At 59.8% G+C, this 22,412-nt stretch overlaps 2 protein-coding genes across 4 annotated transcripts in view; one reads left to right on the top strand and one right to left on the bottom strand.

The window, feature by feature from the left end:
- The window catches only part of IRF7 (interferon regulatory factor 7), a 5,302-nt gene extending 351 nt beyond the window's left edge, over positions 1-4,951 (top strand). The window contains 11 exon segments of the mRNA XM_027860211.1: positions 1,377-1,510; positions 1,601-1,757; positions 1,836-2,046; positions 2,130-2,335; positions 2,337-2,433; positions 2,528-2,611; positions 3,400-3,516; positions 3,642-3,725; positions 3,806-4,204; positions 4,358-4,473; positions 4,600-4,951. Of these exon segments, the coding sequence (XP_027716012.1) occupies positions 1,377-1,510; positions 1,601-1,757; positions 1,836-2,046; positions 2,130-2,335; positions 2,337-2,433; positions 2,528-2,611; positions 3,400-3,516; positions 3,642-3,725; positions 3,806-4,204; positions 4,358-4,473; positions 4,600-4,758 (1,764 nt within the window). The 3' untranslated portion in view covers positions 4,759-4,951.
- A 556-nt stretch (positions 4,952-5,507) lies between these two features.
- On the bottom strand, positions 5,508-21,827 carry PHRF1 (PHD and ring finger domains 1). Of its 3 annotated transcripts, none has more exons than XM_027860208.1 (18): positions 21,758-21,827; positions 21,256-21,370; positions 21,067-21,165; positions 20,255-20,493; positions 20,081-20,164; positions 19,693-19,817; positions 18,573-18,685; positions 18,154-18,329; positions 17,588-17,717; positions 17,112-17,239; positions 15,997-16,184; positions 14,748-14,864; positions 10,785-10,939; positions 7,607-10,390; positions 7,057-7,208; positions 6,554-6,811; positions 6,340-6,468; positions 5,508-6,243 (listed from the first exon to the last, which is right to left on the bottom strand). In XM_027860208.1, exons 2-18 carry the CDS (start codon positions 21,347-21,349, stop codon positions 6,103-6,105), a joined length of 5,112 nt encoding a protein of 1,703 aa, XP_027716009.1. In that variant the 5' UTR covers positions 21,350-21,370; positions 21,758-21,827; the 3' UTR covers positions 5,508-6,102. The 3 variants fall into 3 exon arrangements, with proteins under 3 accessions (XP_027716009.1, XP_027716010.1, XP_027716011.1); XM_027860209.1 differs by having other exon boundaries at positions 7,132-7,208; XM_027860210.1 differs by lacking the exons at positions 19,693-19,817; positions 20,081-20,164; positions 20,255-20,493; ... (1 more) ...; positions 21,256-21,370; positions 21,758-21,827 and adding an exon at positions 18,858-19,056.
- Positions 21,828-22,412: the final 585 nt, after the last annotated feature.

Below are 22,412 nucleotides of genomic sequence, written 5' to 3'. Positions count from 1 at the left end.
GAGAGAGAGAGAGAGAGAGAGAGAGAGAGAGAGAGAGAGAGAGAGAGCCAGAGAGCCAGAATCACAGAGAAAGAAAGACAGAGAGACAGAGTCCTGCCCGCCCCCCTCCTCTGGACTTCTCCCTCCCATTCCATCTTTGGACCACGTGGCTTCTAGAAGACCGGGGCCCAGAACAGAGAAGGCTTTCATGCCCTGGGGTACTTCCTTCTCCAGGCAAGGCTAAACTGAGGAGGGTTAAGCGCCACCCCCCAGGGGAACCCTATAAAGGCTGCAGAGGGGCTGGACTTTCTAGGAGACTGAGATTTCCGGCCCACAGCAGCTCCAGGTACTGAGACTGGGGGCCAAGGGGAGAGCCAGACAGACAAGGACAGAGAGAGAAGGGAGACCGAGAGGGAGAGAGGGAAGGAAGGAAGGAGGGACAGAAACTGAGACTGCTCCAGGGCCAGAAGGACTGAAAGGTGTTCGGGCTGACTGAGAGACAAGAGATGGGGAGGGAGTGAGGAAGGGCAGAGAGACCCACCTGCGGACAGGTGAGCATTTCTGGGCCTGTGGGATGGTCCCAGAGGGGACTGGCCAGTGCCCTCCCACCTGATCCAACTTCTGTGGAAGCCCGGGATGGCGGTTTCACTTTCTGTTTGGGATCCTCAGTGCTCCACGCACAGAAGTCAGCCGTGGGGAGGGGGCTTGGGAAGAGGGGCAGGGAAAGGAGTGGGGTCCCTGCTGCTCCCTGGTTGGCTGTATGACCTTGGGCAAATGTCTTCTGCTCTCTGGACTGCCTCAGTTTCTCCTTTGCAAAGATGTCCATGCTAAAGCTGTGACGCACACACTCCGTGGTGGGATGGCTGTGTTTACCGAATGCCCTGACCACGCACCCCACGTGAAGTGTGCACACACACAGGAGGACATAGATGCCTGGGTTTGCACACGCAGTTAAACAGCCCCTGATGGAGGCAGCTCCGCGGCAGCCCTTCCTGCCCTGGACCCTGGCTCTGCCCTCCTTCTCTAGGACACCTCTCATGCACCCCGAGCCTTTTCTTTTCCAAGCTGAAGGGGCCCTTCTCTCCACTGATCCCTCTTATATAACACGGCCCCCAGGCCCTTCTCTGTCCTGCTGGGCCTCCTCTGGACTCTCTCCACCTTATCAATGACCTTCTTAAACTGTCATGGCCAGAGCTCAGCACGGTCCCCCAGCCGAAGTCTGCCCAGGACACAGGACAGAAGAGAGAACACCGAGTCTGACTCACTGAATAGGAGTGAAAGCTGTGGCGCTGCCCCCTTCCTCTCTCTGGACCTTCTCAGTCCCATCAGCAAGAGTGGTCCCCACTGTTCTCACCTCCCTGCCCCTCCACCCTCTACCCCTTAATGTGGCTTTGTAGGCTCCCAGGGCAGTCCTAATCTGGAAGAACGGTTTAAACTGGGGACCTCTGCGAGGCATCAATCCTGCGTGCCACTCCTCACCACCACACCCCGGACCGCGTACTGAACAGACAATGGCTTTGGAGGCTAAGAGGTAAGAGGCTCCATTGGTCAGACCCTCAGCTCCCCCTCCATGTGGCGGCCCAGCCCCTTGATCCAGTGACTCCAACGCCCATTCCCGCAGGGGACCTCAGCGAGTACTCTTTGGTGAATGGCTTCTGGGGGAGGTCAGCAGCGGGCACTACGAGGGACTGCGCTGGCTGGACGACACCCGCTTCCGGGTGCCCTGGAAACACCTGTCCCGGAAGAACATCAGCGAGGATGATGCAAGCATCTTCAAGGTGGGGATCCTGGCGCTGGGGCGGGGCCTGTGCCCAGGGTGGTGCTTTGCTCATGGTTGCTGCCCTTCTCCCTGGCAGGCCTGGGCCATTGCGCGAGGTCGGTGGCGGCCTGACCCTGAGGGTGGTAGCTCCCAGCCCCCAGAGGCCTCAGAGCGAACCCACTGGAAGACCAACTTCCGATGTGCCCTGAAGAGCACCCAGCTGTTCACGCTGGTGGAGGACAGGTCCTGGGATGAGCACGACCCACACAAGGTGTTCACACTCAGCCGGCCCCGGCCCAGGGCAGCAGGTAGGCAGGGGCCCCCAGCAGAGCCCTGCAGGCTATTCTGGGAGGGAGCTGTTTGGTGTTCACTCAATCGTCTCGCCCTCTAGGAGTCGACAGGACTGCTGGGGAGGAGCAGCCCGCAGACCTCGGTTCCTTAGGAGCCAAGGGGGACGGCCCAATGACAAAGGTTCGAGGGAGAAGAGATGCTGACAGCGTGGGGGAGGATCCAGGAGGCCAGAGGAAGGGTGCCCAACTCCTTGTGGGCAGTGTCCTGGTCCCTGACCTCTCCCCTGCCCCGTGTCCTCATCCCCCACCCCCCTCACCTGGCATCGCGCCACCTCACCGCTGACAATGTCTCCTTCCAGCTGCAGGCCGGGCTCCAGGTCCTCTCCCTGGGTGGACAGGCTACCGGTGAGGGACGAGGGACGGGGTGGGGGTGGGGGGGTGGGGCTCAGGCTGCTGAGTCCTGGCCCTGCTCTCTGAGCTGTGGCCTCTTGAACCCCAGATGTTTCTGGTCCTGACCTTCTCCAACTGGCCCTGGAGCAGAGTGAGCTGGAGGGCCTGGCAGAGGCCACTGAATATTTCCAGGGTGAGGTCCTGCCCATGAGGGGAGGGGAGGAGGGGGCAGACCTGCCCTTGGCCTCAGAGAGGTCACGGTGTGGGGCAGCCCTAGTAATTCGGAGGAAGTCAGCAGGGGTGGCTCCATGGGAAGGTGGTGCATAAGCTGGACCCCAAAGACCAATGCATGTTCTGGGGCCTGGGAGGGCAAGTGGGAATTGTGGCTGAGCCTGGCGATACCAAGGAGCCCTGGGATGTACTGGGCATGAAAGCGACATGGCCATGCCTGTGAGAAGGGGAGGCAGAGTCCACCGATGTGCTCCGGGAGAGGGGATGAGGGCTCGAGCTGGGGTGGGGATAAGGGGTCCAATGGGAGCTAGATTTGTGGGATGAGCATGACCCTGAGGTGACAGGCCCCTGTCTGAGGAAGAAGGAGGGGCTGGTTCACAGTCCCCCCGCTGGCAAGGGTCAGAGGCAGGATTTGAACTCGGGCCTTCTGGCTCCTCAGAAGGGAGTTGGTAACAGAGATCACAGCAGGGGCAGAGGCTGGGAGTCACCAGTGTGATGGCTCAGGATGATTGAACCCACAGGAGCCAAAGAGAAACAAGACAGAGCCCCAGACAGCGACCTGGACGGGCCCCTTCTGGACAAAGCATCCGGAGGGCCGGAGAGGACAGTTCTGCCAAAGAAGCCAATGAGTGAAGGGACAGTGGGGCAGCCTGTGCTCACACAGGGTCAGGGCCTGAAGGAGAAGGGTAGCCACACCTCAGGCAAGGCAGGGAGGCGACCTGACCCCTTCCCCCTTCCTCCCCTCACCAGACATCAATTCAGAGCTCTGGAGAGAGCCCGAGGGCCCGTATTCCCGGTGGACAGAGACCCTCCCCAGTGAACCCTGGGAGGCCCAGCCAGGGCCCGTGTCATCTCTCAGAGGCCCTAGTGAGTAAGATCCAGGAAGCCTGGCATGTGGGGGGCACATGGGGACATGGAGAGGGACAGCCAGGTGGCCCTGTCCTTGCTCCCCCAACTACGAAACCTCAGCCGAGACCATTCCTGCCTCCCAGGCAAAGAGCCCGCTCCCTGTCTCCATGAAGCTGGCCACCCTCAGGACGGAGCCTTCTGTCCAGCCCCCCAGCTCCCCCTGAGCAGTGAGTAAGGGGTATGTGTTTGGGCTTGGGGTGGTGCTTGGGACACAGATCTCACTCGGGGCTCCTTCATCCCTCCCCAGGTTCCCTCCCTACTGGCTTAGATGTGACAATCCTCTACAAGGGTCAGACGGTGAGGCAGGTGGCTGTGGTCCAGACCCCCTGCCTCTTCGTGGCCAGCAGCCCTGGCCTGGTGTCGGGGGTCTCCCAGGACCACCAGCTTGTGGCTTTCCCCAGCCCAGCAGCCCTGGAGCTGGCAGACCAGAAGCAAGTGCACTATACCGAGCAGCTGATGCAGCACATAGGGCCGGGGCTGCAGCTGCAGCTTTGGGACCAGAGCCTCTGGGCCAAGAGAATGGGCAAGTGCAAAGTGTACTGGGAGCTGAGCAGCCTCCTGGCATCCTCGGGGACTCCACCCCCACCCCGACTGCTTCCCAGGAACGAGGCCAGGCCCATCTTTGACTTCTCCGTCTTCCGCCAGGGTCAGTGCTCATGCCTGGGTTCTCTGGTCCCCTGCCTCCCTCCTGTCCACCCCTGGCCCAGGTGCCCAGCCCCCATGGGTCCTCCTCCTTTGGTGTCCTCCCTCCCCGTCCCGGCAGGCAGGGCTGTCCTGGCTCAAAGCCTATTTCTTCTAGAACTGGCCGAGTACAGGGATCAGAGGAGACGCACCTCTCCTGACTACACTATCTACTTGGGCTTTGGCCAGACTCTCTCTAGGAGGCCCATGGAGAAGAACCTCATCTTGGTGAAGGTAAGGAGGGCACAGGCCCGGCTAGCTGCATGAGGCTGGTAACTCGGAACCTCCCCCAACCGGTGAGCAAGGAGCAGCCGTCCCCATGAACAGCTCGTGGGGACAACTGGCTCCTCCTCCCCCCAGGTAGTGCCCCGAATCTGCCAGCTCTGCCATGAAGCCGTCCAACGGCAGGAAGGCATCTCCTCCCTGGACAGCGGCGGCCTCAGCCTGCAGGTCTCCAACAGCCTCAGCCTCTATGAAGTGCTGGAAAACTTCCTCATGGAGACAGAATACCCTGCCTAGACCTGGGGCCCTCTGGAAAAAACCCCTTCCCCCTGGGGAAAAAAGCCACGTGGAGACAGTGTATCCAGGCACCGTCTGACCTTCAGTGCCCCAAAACTGGGAGCTGTGGGTCAGTACTTGGGATGGCCAGTCCGGCTCACCTCTCCTTCCTACTCAAGCACGCATCTAGTCATCTCACTTTTTAGCAAAGTCACCGTGGCTCCCCATCGCCTCTTGGAAAAAATAAAGAAAACCCAGTTGGGTTCCACCTTTCCAGTTGTGCTGTGTTCCCCCCTTTCCCAGGTGCCCCCCACGGCCTCTCCCCTTCTGTCCCCTCTGCACTCTCGCAGGCTCTTCAACAACAGGGCGAGATTTGTTTTACCTGGCTGCTACAAAGCAGCTGTGCCAGGGAACGTGCTGTACCTTCCTCCTCTGCCCCCAGAACGCTGAGCCCCTCTGCCTGGTCTGGGGAGCCTCTGAACCCACCTCCACATCCCATCTCTCCACTCCTCGGGTCACCTGCACCTCATCTCTGTTCCAGTTATGATGGATGCTATTTGCTCAAAGATGTCTCTGGCTCCTTTGATTTCCCACCACTCTTGGCTGTGGACAGAGGGGCTCTGCAGCTGACGGTCTGGCAGCCACTGCTGGACCAGGAGGCCCAAAGCCCTCTGGCTGGGTCTAGAGCCCAGGCGAGGTCCCTGCCTGAGCCCGCTGCCGGGGCCCCGCCTCCCCTCTCCTCGGCAAGAAGAAAGACAGAACAATCCAAATGCTTTAAAGCCACCAAACTCTACTCAAAAAATACAAAATGTTCTCAACAGACGTTAGCCGCACATGCGGCCCGTGTGGTGCTCTCGGAGGAGCCGGGGAAAGGACGGACGTTCCCCCCGCACTCCTGCTTTTTCCTTGGGAAAGGCGGCCCCCGATTCACCGACAGGAAACGTAATCGGAACAAGACGACAACTCCTACACGGGGTGTGGGACGGCGGGGGTGAGCCAGCCCTTCCTGACGTCCGGCATCCACTCCTCATGGACCGGCTCAAGGCTTCCCATTTCAAGTATTAAATCGATTCAGAGGTTTCTAAAGACAATCCATGTTTCGATAAATTAGAACACAATGAAAACAGAGTGTCTATAGAATATATAGTTACTGTGTGTGTGTATATATATATATATATGTATATATATATAAAAGATAGGCTGTCCCCTTTGACACTGGGGCCAAGGAACCCCGAAGACCGCAGCGGTGGTTTCATCAGCCCGGAGTTTCATGTTGGTCACTGCGGGTGCCCGCCCGTCCAGTCCCGTCCAGTCCCGTCCCGTTCCGTCCCATCTGCGGCAGCCAGGCCTGCGGCCGGGGCGGGGTCAGTCCTCGGCTTCGTGGGGCTCCTCCTCGGGCTCGGCTGTCTTCTTGTGTTTCCTCATGTGTCTGTATTTCTCCACGTAGGCCTTGACCAGGTTCGCCACCTTCATGGGGTTGATCTCCCCGCTTTTGCTGTGACAGATCTGGGGGGAACCGCCCCAGGGCTGGCGGTCAGCTCAGCTCAGCCCAGCCCGCCCGCGTGGCCCGCCCCTTGGGCCGCCCTCCTCCCCCTCCATCACCTTCTGCACAGCTTTGCGAAGGATGTCCTTGTACTCGTCCTTGGTGATCTCGCGCTTCTGGTAGAAGGGTTTGATGGCCAGTTTCACCTCCTCCACAGCCCGCTCCTGCACGTGCAGCTTCTTCATGTACTGCAGGACCACGCAGACCGTGGGCATGGCTGGCGAGGGGGCCCCTCCCTGATGCTGCCCAGCCCTGCCCGGCCCCCTGACTCACCTCTTCATTTTTTGTCTTCTCACCCGCCGGCTTGGGCGTCGTCTTCTCGTCCCCATCTCCCAAGGCCAGCGCCTGGCCGCCTGGCTCAGAGACTGCAGCCAGCATGGACGGCTCTGGGGTCAGGCTCTGTCCTGTCCCGCAGCCCGCGAGGGGCAGGCTGCCCTGCATGATAAACTGGACGGTGGGCTGGCTGACGGGGGCGTAGGGCGGCACACTCGGGGGCAGAGTCGGGGTCAGAGGCATGGTGGGGCTGTAAACCTGCACAGACATCCCCCCCACCCCTCTGCCAGTCAGAACATGCATTCTCAGTTTACCCAACTGCCCTGCCCTGCTTGGCCCAGTGCCCCCCAGATCCCAGAGGAGCCGAGCTCCTCGCCAGGCCCGGCATGCCGACAATGAGATGAGCGCCGCTCCCGGGGTGGAATGGGCAGTGCGTGAGATGGGCGGCTCTGGAGGATGGAGTGGGACGCGGCCCGCAGCCCTTCCCCAGAGAGAACACCAACCTGAGAGCAACCTAGGTCAGGAAACATGGGCTCAGCGACCATGTAATTGGTGGGAGGAGGCTCACGGGACTGCACCTGATTTAGGCTGGGGTTCGACTCCTCAGCTTTCCAGGCCCCTTCCAGGGATCTCGGTAGCTTGTAGAACGGTGCCCCTGGAAAGAGAAGCCGGGGGCCTGCAGTCCAGAAGACCCGGGCAAAGCCCCGCCTCACAGCCCCCAGCTCCCAGGGAGGACCCGACAGCCTGGGAATCGTCCCGGGCCCCCCTCCTCAGGTCACAGTAACCCCAGAGTTTCCCATCAGTTCAGGGTGGTGGGGGTGAGAGGCTGTCACGGCCGCCACAGGCCACTCAGCTCTCCTGTGGAAGAGTGAGGGAGGCTGGCTGCGGCGACGTGGTCACCGAGCGTGAAGGAGAAGGGGGAGGACGGGAGGCGGCTCAAACATCAGGGCCAGGGTCCCTGAGGAGGACAAGGAGGGACAGAGTGGGGCCGGACATGGGCACGAATGCCCACCTCGGCGCCCAGCCCGGCCCTAACCCCACGAGCCTCCTTACTTGGCTCGGGCCCGGGGCCCGCCACGCTGTCCTCTTCCTCCTGGAGGTTCCATGTCACCCTCTTCACCAAAGCTTTTGATTTCAGCAAGGGGGTTTGGGAAACAGCTTCCATCTCCGACTGCACAGCCTCACTGGCCTCTTCACTGACCACAGGGCCCTCTTCTTCTTCCACTGTCATCACCTCCCCAACCTGGTTCTCGGGGGCGCCCTGGGAGGAAGGGGCCTCGCCCGGGGGGTCCTCTGGGGGGGCCTCACATTTGCCTGCAGCGACTGCCCCGAGGCTCAGACTGCACTGGCCGCTTCCTACAGGCAGAGCTGGGGGGAGCAGAAGGCCCCTCTCTGGGGATGAGTCTGTGCTTTCTGGGGAAGGGGGAGAGCTCATGTCATCCAGCTGAATGAAGACCGCGTCACTGGAGAAGTCGTCAAAGACATGCTCTGCCTCCACCGTCTCCCCGTAGTCGAGGTCATCAGCAGCGACCTCTTCAGGCACCTCAGGTTGAGCTGGGCCTTCGGCCATCGTCTCTTCTGTGGCCGGGGGGGCCTGTGGCCCATCGACCTGGCTGGGACCGGCCTGGCCTGGGGCTGGGAGGTTGGGGGGAGTGCTCTCCTCCGCTGCCTTGACCTCCTTCTCCTGCGGGGGTGATGGAGACACGTCCTTCCCAGGAGGGTTCCTGTCCCTGGACCGGGAACGAGAGTGGGGCCGCTTCTCCCTGGACCTGGCCCTCTTGTGCTCTCTGGACCTGGAGGCCGAAGGAGAGCGGGACCTCCATTTTCTCCTCTCCCTTGATCGTGAGCGGGAGCTCCTCCTGTCTCGGGGCCGGGAGCTCCTTTCCTTTTTCTCATAGCGCTCGAAGCTCTTCTGTCTCCGATGCTTATGCCTCCGGGCTCTCTCGGGGCTGCTGGAGCGCGAGCCCTCTCGGCCTCGGCCGCGGGAGCTCGACCTCCTCCTCCTCTTCTTGCGGCTCTCGCAGACCTCGTAAGAAGAACTGCCGGGGCTCCCTGAGCGCGAGCGGGACTTTCGGCGGTCCCGGGACCACGGGCCCTTCCTCTTCTCCTTGGCTCTCTTCTTCTTGGCTCTGTCGTGGCTGCTGGAGCGGTCGCTGGATGACCTCCGTGGCTTGGCCTTGAACCGGTGCTTTTTGGCATAGTCCTCTTCGACTGACCGGGAAGTGGACCGTGAGCTTCTCTCCCGGGAGTGAGACCGTGAACGAGAGTGGGACCGAGTTTTCTTGTGCTCCTTGGTGGACGTTTTTTTCCGCCTGGCTTTCTTGCGGCTGCGTGAGCTCGAGTTGGAGCGAGACCGAGAAGGAGAATGAATCTCAACAATTCTGTGGGTGGTGGCTGCCGGTTGGGCGGCCGCCGCCGCCGCCTCCTCCTCCTCCTCCTCCACCTCCTCTTCGGAAGGTGAGGCTGGTTCGATGGTCACACATGTCACGGTCCGCTCCTCAGCGGCAAAGAAGGTGCTGCGATGCTCACGCCCATCGGCCTCCAAAGGCATCCGCTCTGACAGGCGCCGCCGGACAGTGGTGGACACACAAGGGCTGTTCCCGGGCTCCTCTTCCTCCATCTTCTCCAGGTCAGATGTGCCTGTGGAGATCCGCTCAGGATGGCTGGAGGATGGCCCATCAGATGGGTCAGAGCCTGACCCAAAGACATTCTCTACTGTGTATGAGGTCACACAGCGGACAGTCTGGAAGGCTGGGACCTTTGGACTATCCACAGAGATGGTGCGGGTGATCTCGGAGGGCAAGAGCCCCGCACCAAGCCTTTCAGGGCTGCTGCTGGGGGAGCTCGAATCTGACCCTGTGGGGTCAAAGGGGTCGTAGATCTCGCTTTTGATCTGCTTGGTTTTCTTGATTGAGAAGAGGGGTGAAGGGTTCTCCTTACGCTGGACCTTATTGTCAACTGGCCGGAAAGTGTTACAGAAGCCAGGGTTTGGGAGCCTGCTGGTGTGTGCCGTATTCCCTGGGATGTTAATTCTAAAGCTTTCAAAGGAGGAGCCCAGACCCTTGCCTCGAGATGGCCCAAATGGAGCGAGGCTGCTGTGGGAGCCTGGGCCACCGCTGCTGGTGCAGGAGCTGCCACCACCACCGCCACCGCCCCCTGAGTGCATCCTGGTCTCCTGGGAGTCGCGGCCGCTGGGCCTGGTCTCGACGCGGCCCCCTCGGGCTGGCTGGCCGCTGCCTTCTCGGCCAGTCAGCCGGTTGATGCAGGAGCTGGGGATGTCTGCGCCCTGGCCACCGGCGGGCTTGGAATCCACATGGCCATCACTGCCACTTCCACCTTCTCTCTTCATCTTTGGTATCCTGGGAAGCTCTGAGATGTCGATCCTCCTAGGAGCTGGTGGGAGGGGCTGTCCTATCGCTGTCCTTTTCAGAACCTTAGGGGACTCAGACATCACTGACACAGGACGCTTATTTTCTCCATTAAGCTGAGGCGTTTCATTTGGTTTTAAACCCAGTTTGTTCCTATTTGCCAAGTTCTGTGTCTGAACTGGGCGAGGGGTCATTGAATATTCTAGTTTCACAGCTTCCCTTCCGGGCACACTTGAGGAAGGGCTCACAGACTTCTCCAACCCCCTGAGGCAGGAAGAGGAGGAAGCCGAGAGCGCACTGGGGGCGGCCCCCCCACCGGAGTTCAAGCCCAAATGCTCAGAAACCTCTGAGCTGAGGCGGGCGGCTGAGGTCCCTGACTGCAAGGTCCTGGGCTGGACACTACCCCTGCTCCTGGCCTCTCCATCTTCCTGGGACTTGGCAGTCGAGGTTCTCTGCAAGGAAATTGGAGCTGAAAGAGAGAAGATGCAAAGGGGGCCGCTGACCACTCACTTGTCAACACTCAGGAACTCACTTGATCGCGTTCACTCTCAACTCTGAGCACTGTTCACTCGTGCCCAGACTGGACGACCTTCACCAGGGGTCCTCCAGACAGAGCCAGGCAAGTGACCCCATGTGCATCCTCTGAGATCAGACTTACAACCTGCTCCAATCCCAAAGTCCTCACCACTTTCCTGAGCCCCTGAACACTTGCAATGCTATCCCACCCCTCACAACCATTTCAATGCTGTCTGTCAGCAGTGGTTCAGTTCCTGCCTTGGAGTGTCCTTGGCCCACACCTGGCTACACAAGGCAGCCACAACTGCCTCCAGGCTGGCTTCCAGCTCAAACTGACCAGGTCTTACCTGCCTTCCGGGCTGTGAGGGAACCATCTCGATTGATGACCACATCTGAGCCACTCATCATTAAGAAATTCTGCCCAGACAATATGCTCCCCAAGAGGTCTGGGACAGGAGCCACCTCCACATCTTGCTCAGGAACCGAAGCAGGAACGCTCCTCCTGAAGTCATAAAGAGAAGAGAATTCATTGCTGCCAGCACCCTCCCGAGACCCAGACACCCTGTGAATGCACACGGTGGTCTGGATGACCTTCACTGCCTTCTGTCCACAACTGGCAAAGAATCCACCTCCCTAAAACACATGCTGCCACCCCCCCCAACCCCGGCCCAAGTCCAGCAGCGGTCTATCACCAATGCCTGCTGACAAGTAACCCCAAATAGGGAAGGTCAAAGGAGGCTCATCTGAAGGCCGGGGGAGAGGAGGGCACCATGACAATAGCCTCATTTGGTCTGGTGCCCTGTCCAACTGGTCCCATCCATAACTGTTGGCATGCCGGAGGGCAGGGCCTGGCACACAGGAGTTGCTTAATCAACACTTGTTTCCCTCCCCGGCGCTGCCTCCCTCTAGATCTGGTCCAGCTTATCCCCAACATTCTTTCTCGTCTGTGGTACCAGGGCAGCAGCCAGCGGGATCTCCTCTGGCTGTGTTTTCTGGACACTGGCTCATCCTGGATTGTGGTTAACCAAACTTCCCCAGACCTATCACAGCCCAATTCCAACTCTAGCCATGCCTGTCCCACCTTGTCCTGACAGGGCTGGTTTTTTAAAGCCAAGGCTAGACTGTACTTCCTTTCATGGGATCCCTGGTCATTTTACACTGTGGTGCTCAGGACAAGCAAGGAATTGCAAAGCAATGCCCCTGAGGCTGGCCTGGGATCTGGGGCAAGGCCAAGATCTCCCCAGCTGGCCAGTGCCAAACTGTCTGCACCATGGGCTTCTCTTTAGGACTGAGAACCACCCCTTTGTCGATGAGGGTCTGGCGACCAAGGACAGGGATCGTGTCAAGTCAGCCCTTGGTAGAGCAAAGGTAAAAGGAGCCGCTCCACCCTACCCCAGGACTGCTCCTCCAGAAAACTGGGCAGTGGATGAAGCGCAGCTCCCCATCATCCTAGCGGAGACTGAAAGGCCCGAGAACCTCCCCCCAAGCCACCGGAGAAGATGAACAAGCCCCATTCACTCAATCTACCAGAGAAGTGGGACGATTCCACCTCTGACACTATCGGGATCTCCAGAGTACCCTTCACTGGGGGCACCAGCTCGGCCCCTTCCTCCTAGTCTGCTTTGTGTGAGGATTGGGGGCGATTCCAGGGCATGTTTGGAAGCACCTGGTCCATTCTGTGAGGGTGTGGTGGGAACTAGGCAACAAGGTCCACACCTCTCCTGAGGCACCATGGCAGGTGTGGACAGAGGGAGGGCACCAGTGTCCAACAGCACAGCTTGATTCCTTTGCCTTTGTGGATTATGATCCTCCAGCTAAGCCTCACTCTGTGTTAACAAGAAGTAGGACTAAGGGAAGCAAAGATGGGCAGCTGGAGGAGTCCCCACGACTGTGGGAGGGCTAGTTGAGGAAGGCAGCCTTCCTCATATGCTCTTCAGTTCTCCCCCACACAGACCTCTCCGAGGCAGCCATCACCACCGCACTGCGCCTGCTGTCCCAGAGGGGGTGGGGGTGGCAGCGTGCTTGTCAGGCTAAGGACACAGCAGAACTCATTCGGGGGAACCCAGTGCTACGTCCACCCAGATGGACTGTGCACAGGGACGATGGGCTGGGCCGAGCACTGTGCACAAAGAGGTGGCAAGGGAGGCCAGGCTCTCCATATCCTCAAATCTCCCCCTGAAGCACATGCCTGCCCTTTCCACATGCACAGGCTCAGGGATGCTGCTAAGCCAGGAGTCTTCAATACTAGTGTCCAAAGAGCTCGGAGACGCCCAGGGTCAGTGTGACCAACAAAGAAAGGTGCTGGGAAAGGACCTCCTTCGAGAGACGGGATCATGAAAGGATGGGGTAGGGAATGGCAGAGGAAGCACAGCCCTCAGCGCTGCCTTGGGGGGAGGGGTCTCCACAGTCTGCTCTGGTGCGCCATCCCATTTTTGTAGGTCTTGTCCACCTTTCTGGCCTCGAGTGCTCAGAGGCCTTCTCTTCCTGTCTGCCACATGTACGCTATAAATCCAACAGGACAGGGGTGGCTAGGTGGTGCAGTGGATAGAGCATTGGCCCTGAAGTCAGGAGGACCTGAGTTCAAATCCGGTCTCAGACCAAACACTTGACTCTTACTAGCTGTGTGACCCTGGGCAAGGCACTTAATCCCAATTGCTGGGGGGAAAAAAAAGAGAGATCTCCAAATCCAACAGGACATGCCTGGCACCCACACCAGCCGGCCCCTTCCAGCCTGCCATGGACCCTCTGTTCTCTGTCGTCCTTGCCTTGTCCTTTCTGATGCTCCTCTGCTTGAGGACAGGCTCTCCAGATGCGGCGCAGGGACATCCAAACCTAAACCACGCTTCCCCCAAAGGGCGGGCTTTGCCTTCCCCTTGTGCAGCGGCTCCACACGAGGGTCACTAGGAGCTGGCTCTGGCCAGCCTCAGACACGGGGCAAGTCTCCTGGACTATGCCTCAGTCCCCTCATCTGTAAAACGGGGACAAAGACAACACCTAGAGCCCAGGGCCCCAGGTATGAGGCCCAAATGGGATAATACTTGTAAAGGACTTAGCCTAGTGCCTGGTACATAGTAAACACTTTATAAACGTCAGCAATCATCATGGTGATTGTTATTCTGCTACTGGGCCAGAGGTCCACAGGAGGGTGCTGCTGGAGCCAAAATGAACCAGCTAGCAAGGGCAGATGACTACATTCTCATCGTAAGCGTCTGCACCCAGGAACTGGCCGATGCTTGAAAATCGGGCTCTGATGTCCGGCTGCTGTCTGGACTTTAGCAGGTGCCCGCGTTCTGTACACATCCTCCCCAGAGCGGGGTTCTCAGACTCAGAGGCAACAGACCAAAGACGTGGAAACGAATTATAACGCACGATGACGGCGCTTTATAAAAGTAGGCAGCATGAGGAGTCCCCTCTGCTCCCGTGCCCCAAGAAGAAGAGGGACGCAGGCTGGGGCGCCAGCCCACACCAAGGCTGCCTAGAAGCAGCCAGAAGGTGGATGAGAGCCACGCCCCTCCCCAAGGCTTGCTAGCTTCTGCCACCAACAAACAGCTGGCTGGCCAGGTGGAGTGGGAGAGGGCGGGAAGGCCTCAGACAACTTCCTGCTTCTTTCTCCTTCCTCTAGGAGTCAGTGGGACTGCTCCCTCTCTCTTACCCCCCAAACCCAAGAGGGTGCCAAGGCCTGTTGGCGCTGCCCCTGCCCCCAGTGCAGCCCCTCAGGTGTGGACACCATAAGAGCTACTGGGAGGGGAGGGGCCTGCCCACCTCCTCTGACCCTGGCCCCCCAACTCGGTGCCCTCCAGGGTCAAATACAAAACGCTGTCTCATCCCTTCTAGTCTCCGGCCGCTCCTCAAACCAGACCCTCCACCTGTCAGCTCCTGACCTTCTCTCTGTCTGGATCCCTGTCCCTCCTGTGCTCTACGACCTTCCTGGCTTCCTTTAAGTCCCAACTAAAGTCCCACCTTCTACGGGACGTCTTTCCTGATCCCCCTAAATGCACTCATCTCTCCTACTTCTCATGAGCCTCTCCGTGGCTGGTTTGTGTCCTCCCAATAGAGCATGAGATCTTCGAGGGCAGGGGCTGTCTTGTCTGTTTTTGTATCCTCAGTGCTTGGCACAGGTGCCTGGCACATAGTAGGTGCTTTGCCAAATGTTTGCTGACTACTAACTATGAGACCTTAGGCAAGTCACTCAACCAGCTTGCCTCAGTTTCCTTAACTGTAAAATGGAGATAATAGCACCAACCTACGAGGGCTGTGGTGGGCACTGAGCTGCCACAGAGTAGGCGCTGTCTTCCTTCCGTTCCCCTTACCTGGAAAGTCCCACAGAAATGGGTCTAGCCACGGGTTGATGAGACCTGAGGGCTGACTGGGAAAGAATTCGCCTCTTGGTGCTCAGAGGAGATGCCTGGTTTGCTGGGAGCTCTTCGCTAATGGAAACACACAGGGGACAGAAGAAATGATAAGTCACCAGGCCTCAGGGCCTAGCAGTCCCTACCTGACCAAGGGGCCTGAGCTGCAGCCACAGGGCACTGCCCTTCCTGGACGCCCCCAGGATGAGGCCCCGCCCAAGATCCCATTTAGTCTGGGACCTGGCTTTTGGAGCCTCCACGGGACAAGCCTCATCCTAAGACATCTCGAGGCACGGCCACTCAGGTGACAACGTGACCTGGAGAGACATAGCCCGAGACAACCTTCACCTTCCACATCCTGGACCCTGTGCGCCAGCCTTGTGGAATGTCATCCCCCTGCCAGCCGGCACTGGTTTGATGCCTCAGGCAATCAGCCAAGACCCCTCCTAATCATCTGGCCCCCAAGGGCAAGGGCAGGTCTCCTTCTCTCTCCATCAATTAGCCCTGGCCCGCATCATGCCTGCCTGTTCCTCGTTTTTTTGGCAATGGCTAGCCTGCCAATGACGGTCTTCATCCAAATCATTCAAAAAAAATGTCGAAAAAGAACAGAAAAGGGAAAAGGCCACAGCTTAGAGGCTCTAATGGCAACGAGAACGTGAAGGGAAATCTCAGCCTGTCTAGAATGAGGGGCCACGGGACAGGAAAGTGCTCTCCACACGTGTGAAAGGCTGCCAGATGAAAGGGGCTTTGCTCTCTCCCGCCCTGCTCCGGAGGGTACCACAGGGGCCCAGGGAGTTACAGAGAAGGGCAGAACTGTTCCCAGAGGTCTGCTCCCCAGAGGCAGAATCTTGCCTGAGTCTGGCTTGGCCTAGATGCCAGCTCGGAGATTCCGTGAGGCACAGGAGAAATGCCTTCACCAACAACCAGCTCCTGAGCGACCAAAACGGGGCAATCTCCATTATCTCCACAATATCACTAAAGAGGCAGCTGACGTGTGGACTTCTGGGTTACTGCCACGTGTAATGTCAGGGCAGAGGCCCAAGCCTGTCCCGGTCTGTAGTCACCAGCATGGTGAGGACTACCATGATGCAAGCCCAACCCAAGAGGGAACTTCCTGGCCCTAGGCCAGGCCTCTCCTGGTTCCCCACTCCCACCCCCGCCCCAAGCCAAGATCCTTCTGGGTCTCTGAGGGGAGTGAGCTGGTCTGTACCTGTCATAGGGGTCTAGCTCATAAGGATCTCCAAACAGAGACAAGGAAGCTGCTCCGATGTCTGCTCGCATGAAGCCCAGGGAGGGCTCGACTGGCTTGTACACAGAAGGGATGGAGGCACCACGCAGGGGTTTCCCGAGGCCCAGCGTCCTGGCGATGCGAGAACGAGCGGTGATTTCAGTTTTAACCTAATCCATGAACAAGAAAGAAAAGCCAAGTAGGTCAAAGCAGGCATGGGGAGAGGGTGGGCCAGAGTGGGCCAGCAGGCATGGACAAAGCGGACAGGCCCTTCAGAGCCCGTGGGAGCTGGATTTGCTCAGGATTCCTCCTCCTGGGCTGGACACTCCCTGAGCCGCCCAGGAGGCTGGGTCCTGGAGGAAGACCCCGCAGAGAGCCTGGGCCTCAAGTCTTAAGAACCCTCTCACCTCCCTGCTGAGGGAGAAAAACAGAAAAACATGCCACCCCCCCCTTCCCCCCATTCCCATGGGAGGCTCCAGCAGCCCTACAGCTGAGGGGTGCCCCTCCTTTGACATTCTTGGCCCTAAAGCAGTGAAGAAGGCTGAGGGGTCGGGCCCCGATGGTAGGCAGGCCTGTTCTGGCATTCCAATGACGAACACAAAAGCAGGTTTGGGGTTGTACACAGTAACAGCCACGTTGTGTGATGACTGACTTTGACTTTGATATAGATTCAGCCCTTCTCAGCAATGCAGGGATCTAAGACATTTCCAAAGGCCTCGTGATGGAAAATGCCATCCACATCCAAAGAGCGAGCCGTGGAGTTTGAATGCAGATCGAAACATACTATTTGCTATTTTTTTCTTCTGTTTTGTTTTGTTTCCTCTTTGTGGTGGTTCCTCCTATTGGTTCTAATTCTTCCTTACAACATCGCTAACGTGAAAATATATTTAATAGGAATGTATGTGTAGAGCCTACATCAGATCGTCTTGGGGAGGGACGTGGGGAGGAAGGGGAAGAAAACTTTAAAACTCAAAAGCTTATGGAAATAATCGTTGATAAATCAAAATAAATCAGTAAGAGTAAATAAACAAAAGCAGCCCTGGGGGATGGACTCGCCAGCCAGGCCTGGTCAGCTCTCAAGGACAATGGGCACATACCCGACTCCCCTGCCCTTTCCTTTTCTTTGCTCGGGACTTGCGTCTCTTGGGCCGTGTCCCCAAAGTCTTGCTTTGTGCCGAGGATTTGGATGATGCTCTCTTTTTTCTGGACGCTTTCTTCCTTCTCCCTGAAGAAATGAGATCCAAAGACAGGGATTCGAGGCTGACAGAGCCAACGGCGGAGGGGCCAGCCTCTAGGGAGAGCCCACGCGGCAGGAGCAGGGTGACCTCTGGGGGTGCTCAGAGCAGATGCAGGGCCCATGCTGGCTCCTGACCAGGGCCACTCAGCGGACAGAGGAGGGGGCCCTTCCCCTCATGGGGTCACACCCCAGCTCCTTGGAGCACCCACAGTGGGGTTCCTTCATGCCCAGGGAGACGCATGGTTACCTACTGAAAGCCCACAATGCACAGCACTAGAGAATGCCATGCTGGGCATGCCAGGGCGCCACCTCCCAGGGCCCCCTAGGCCTCCTTACCTGTTCTCCTCTTCCGTCTGACTGGGGCCCTAGGAGTCAAAGGTCGGTGATACACAGCAGTGCTCAGGCCAGAGGCCACAGCCTCGATGGTCTCATCCAGGAGGGACGACATGAGGTACCTGGGCACCCGCTACAGGAGAACGAAACAGAGGCCCCATTATAGCTGCATTCCACAGCAGGACTTCTTGGGGGACCCCCCTCACAGCTTCTGGAAGGCTGATGCTGCCCCCCGGACCTCCACCCCAACCAGGGCCCACCTTTCTCATCTAGAAAAAGGCACAGACCACCAAGGCTACGTCGAGAGCAGCCCAGGAAACGCCTTGAGGAATAGACAGGATACAGAGGCAGGAAATCAGAAAAAAGCCCCTGCACGGTGAGTCCAGACCACCAAATAAAAGGAACAGACGTACTTATGAGGCTCTGAATCTGAAGACTGTCCTAGATACTGCCTATCAGCTAGACCCTGAGCAAGTCACTGACTTTCCTCAGCTGTAAAATGGGTCATGAGAACCAGGTGTCTGTGCCTCGGGCTCTGCCTGGCCTGGCAGGCCCACCCAGCTGCTCACCTGAATCCTCTGGGCAGTGGAAATCCGGTTTCGGTTCACGGTGGCTCTCACCCTCTCACTCTGGCGAGTCCTGGCGATAGCCCGAGTGCGACCTGCGTTAGGGCGCAGCCGGCTGGTGGTGGGGACCACATCAACCAGGAGCAAAGCCACCTCCTCCTCACTCACAGGCTCCGCGTCTTGGGGAGAAGAGAGGCCATCACTGGCCCATTCACTGGCCCCAGAGCCCCCCACAAATGGGATGCAGCCTTGGGGAAGCCTCTGGGGCTGGAAGAAAGCAGCAGAGAGCTGTGAGCCCCTCCCTCCCCAACCCTGGAGCCTGCGTCCCATTCAGGCTGCTTCTGTGGCCACGTGAGTCTCCCCACGGGCCAGCCTGCACTGACCAGGCCAAGGGGCGAGGGCACAGCGGGCCAGAGGATTACCGGTGGCAGCAGCAGGGGGTGCTGCTGGGGCAGCTGTGGCAACGCACTCGGGACAGAACCACTCGTCGACAGGCACCTCGCTCAGAGAGGGGTTCAAACACTCCATGTGGTACCTGTGGACACAGGACGAGGCCGTGAGCCCAAATGGAGGAGTCAGATGGGGCAGAGCTGCCACCCCCAGGCCACACCCCTGGGTTTGAGGGGCCTCTGGGATTCACCCTTCGCTGAGCCAGTGGCGCACCAAGTCAGAAAGGGTTTTCCCACCGTGGTCCACTGCGGACAAACCTGTTTCAGTCACAAATTCTGCCTCCGACGGTACAGCAGCTGTGCAAACCTGGACAAGCGCCTCCCCTCACTTGGCTCACCTGCTTCTGAGGCCCCCGAGCTGCCCTGAGCCCAAGCCCAGCTGGCTGAGGAGGATGCTCAGGACGGGCTGTGGCCACGTCACTCAGGGGGCCACGTAGTAAGACAGCTTCCCAAGGGAATTTCACTCTTGCGAGGCTATTGGTTGACCCTACCATTTCCCAACCAAGATGGCAGATGTGAATCCACGGTGTTCTGAAATCTGGACAAAGTCACCCAGACTAGTCCCACGGGGCTAGACCGATGAGCCCCCACAAGCTGCCCTCTGTGTCACTCTGCCTCCCCCCTCCATCTCCACCCAGGCTTTTGATTCAATGGAAACTCTCGGACAGCAGCCCAGGAAATGCCTTGAGGAACAGACAGGATATAGAGGCAGGAAATCAGAACGCAGTAAACCTGACTAGACAACAGGGCGCCAGTGGAAAAGGCAGGCCAGGCCTTGAATGCTACAAAAAACACTGAAGAGAGGCAGCTAGGTGGTGTAGTGGACAGAGCACCGGCCCTGGATTCAGGAGGACCTGAGTTCAAATCCGGCCTCGGACACATAACGCTTACTGTGTGACCCTGGGCAAGTCACTTAACTCCACTGCCGGACCAAAACAAGCAAGCAAACAGACAAAAAACACTAAAGAGAGAATAATCTTGTGCAGGCCAGATCTGCCAGTGGACACTGAGCTGGGGTGAGAGGGTGCCCTCAGGAACACCCCTGGCTCTCCCGCCAGAGAGGTGGGCGGCCACTCTCGGGCCCGACACTCACCCAGCATCACAGCCATCACAGAGCAGCAGCCGATCCTCCTGGTCGCTCCGGCCGCACACTTCACAAAAGGTGGGGTCTTCCTCATCCTCCTCGGCACGAGGAGCCTTCTGACTCTCCACAGGAATCTGACAACGGACGCGGACATTCTCGGTCACCCAAACGCGGCCCCAGGCTCTCTGAGCCTCACTCTGCCCATCTGTGCTGCCAGCTCTGTTCAGCTTAGCTGTACTGTAGGCACTGATGCCACCTCTGGTGTCCTTGGTGCCCGGCACAAGGGAGGGATTGGTTGATAGTTCTCCCAGGTCCATCACCGCACAGAGGGACACTGAGTCAGAACTCTCCCACTCTAGCATCACACAGGTTTGACCGCGGACACGTTGGCACTTACCTTTTTTAAGACCTTGCCACCAAATCTTGCCCGGATGCAAATCCACTTAAAGAGAATACGGTCCACAGGACAGGAATTGGCATTCTATGGGAAGTGTGCAAAGATGTGACGTCAGGCCTCCCTGCCTGGCAGCATCACGCCCCTATGCCACGCAGCCTGCGGGGCCCTCCGTACCTTAGACCACTCCACTATGCAGTCGAGGCAGAAATAGTGGGCACAGTTCTCAGGGGTGCCCACCACCTGGTCCCTAAACACGTTGAGGCAGATGGGACAGCTCTCGGCGTCCTCGTCAGAGCTGATGCCCCCCCTGGCTGGGAGAACTGGCCGTCCTTTGGGAAGCTCCAAGGCAGCTTCCAAAGACACCTCCATCTCCTGGTCATCCACGGAGTCATCGTCTTCAGAACTGTCCCAGTCTAGGGAAGGACAAAGCAACGCTCACCAAGAGCTGCCCACAGTGGGTCCGGTCTCTCTGGCTGAGCTCCCACCAGGACCCTAACCCTAACCCGAGGCCTGACCCCACCTGTTTCTGCACCTCTCCTCCCGAGTCGCCCTAACCCGTGTGGGGCCATGCTGCGCTCTCTCCTACCACTGCACCCAAGCCCACCTTTGGGTCTCTGGAGCCCACAGATCCCATGGGGAAACCTGGGTTTTTAGAGTTTCTGGACGCTGGGGCCCTGGTTCTCCCCAGACCCAGCCCTGGGAGCCTGGCGGCTTCTCGGGTCACCTCAGTAGATCCACCTGCCACACGTGGCAACAGCCCACCCAGGCCCCTGTTCAGCCCGGGTTTCGGAAACCAAAGCCCTCCCTCCTGAACCCTTTAAACAGTGCTGTGATGCGCAGCACCCCCACCCCAAACCAGCGCCGGGGCTACGGGAGACCAGCTCCTTTAGAGGTTCCAGCCAGGGCCCAGGACAAGGGCTCCCCTCCCGGGAGGGGGGGCGGCATGTTTGTGCCCCCTGGGTGCCAGGGGCGGGTCCAGGTCGTACCCGAGCCTTCCTCTCCCTCCTCTTCCCCGGCGTCTCCGTCTTCTTCGCTCCCGGTGTCCTCCCCAAAGTCTCCGCTGGGCCCGGCATCGCTGCTGTCACCTGGACAGACACGGACGCGCTGACCGCACTGCCCGCTCCGGCCCCGAGACCGTCCCGGGCGCGGCCCCTCGCCCCTGCCCCAGACCTCACCTGCCTCGCTGAGCACCCGGCCCCTGCTCCGGCCCCCTCGGCCGCGGGCCGCCGCGTTCCTGTAGACGAGCTCGTCCTGACTGTCGTCATCCATGACTGGACATCGGGGGCGGCTCTGCGGAGATGCCGGGCTTGAGCTCCCCCGCCGCCCCCCTCCACGCCTTAGCCTCCTCCTCAGCCTTCGCGGACACACCGGGGAGCCGACACCGGCGACCGGCCGGGCCGGACCCCGGGTTCGAGTCCTGTCTCCTGGCCCCCAAAGCACGCCCCGGGGCGGGGGAGGTCGCCTGGCGGGGAGCCTCGGCCCCGGCCCCCACCCCCCACCCTGGGCCGCCTGGCGGAGCTGAGGCCTGCAGCCTCCGCGGCCGCGCCGGCCCGGGCTTGCCGGCGGGCCTTTCTTCTCCAGGCCGGGCCCCGCGGCCGGCGCAGCCCCCTCCCCCTCCCCCTCCCCCTCCTGGGCCTCCCCGGGCCGGCGGGGCCACGCGCGGAGGCCGGCACTCACCGACCAAGGCGCTGCTCCGGCTCCGCTCCGCCCTGCTGCGGTTCAGGTCCGACCTCGGCCCCGGCCCCGGCTCCGGCTCCGGCCCAGCTCTCGCCGCCGAACTAGGCCCCGGCCGCAGCCGCCCAGATCCCCGCCGTCGCCGTCGCCGTCGCCGTCGCCGCCAGCGCGCTCCCGACCCGGAAGCACACTGGTCCCACTTCCGGGGAGGTGCACCTCCGCCCTCGCCACCCGTTGGGCGGATCCATGAAGACGAAGAAGGGGGGTAGGCTCGGCGGAACAACAAAGACCGTGGGCTTCGCCGGACTGGAGCGTGGCGCAGGAGCCCCGACTTTGCCTGGGTTTCGTAGTTTTCCGAGAGGAGCCACGGCAGGGAAATGCCGCGAAGGAGCGTCGCCCGTCAAAGATTCGGCCTTCAATGGCTCCCCCTCTTCCTGGTAGAATGGTCCGGACTGCGCTGGGCGGTGTCCCCCTCTACGGAATGGCACGGCCCATCTCATCCTCCCGCACCCCCTTGGAGAAATGGCACCGGCCACTTCGCGCTCTCGCCCCCTCCCTTCGCCTCCCGCCTGGCGGGGCGCTTGCGCAGAAACGAGAGGGCGGGCCGGGGTGTTCAGAGCAAGTCTTCCTCTAGACCTGGAGAGGGGAGAGAAGGAGG

The sequence above is a fragment of the Vombatus ursinus genome, unplaced genomic scaffold, assembly GCF_900497805.2.
Source record: "Vombatus ursinus unplaced genomic scaffold, bare-nosed wombat genome assembly UNPS02014176.1, whole genome shotgun sequence".
Lineage (NCBI taxonomy): Eukaryota > Metazoa > Chordata > Mammalia > Diprotodontia > Vombatidae > Vombatus > Vombatus ursinus.
This window is presented reverse-complemented; position numbering and strand designations above follow the sequence as displayed.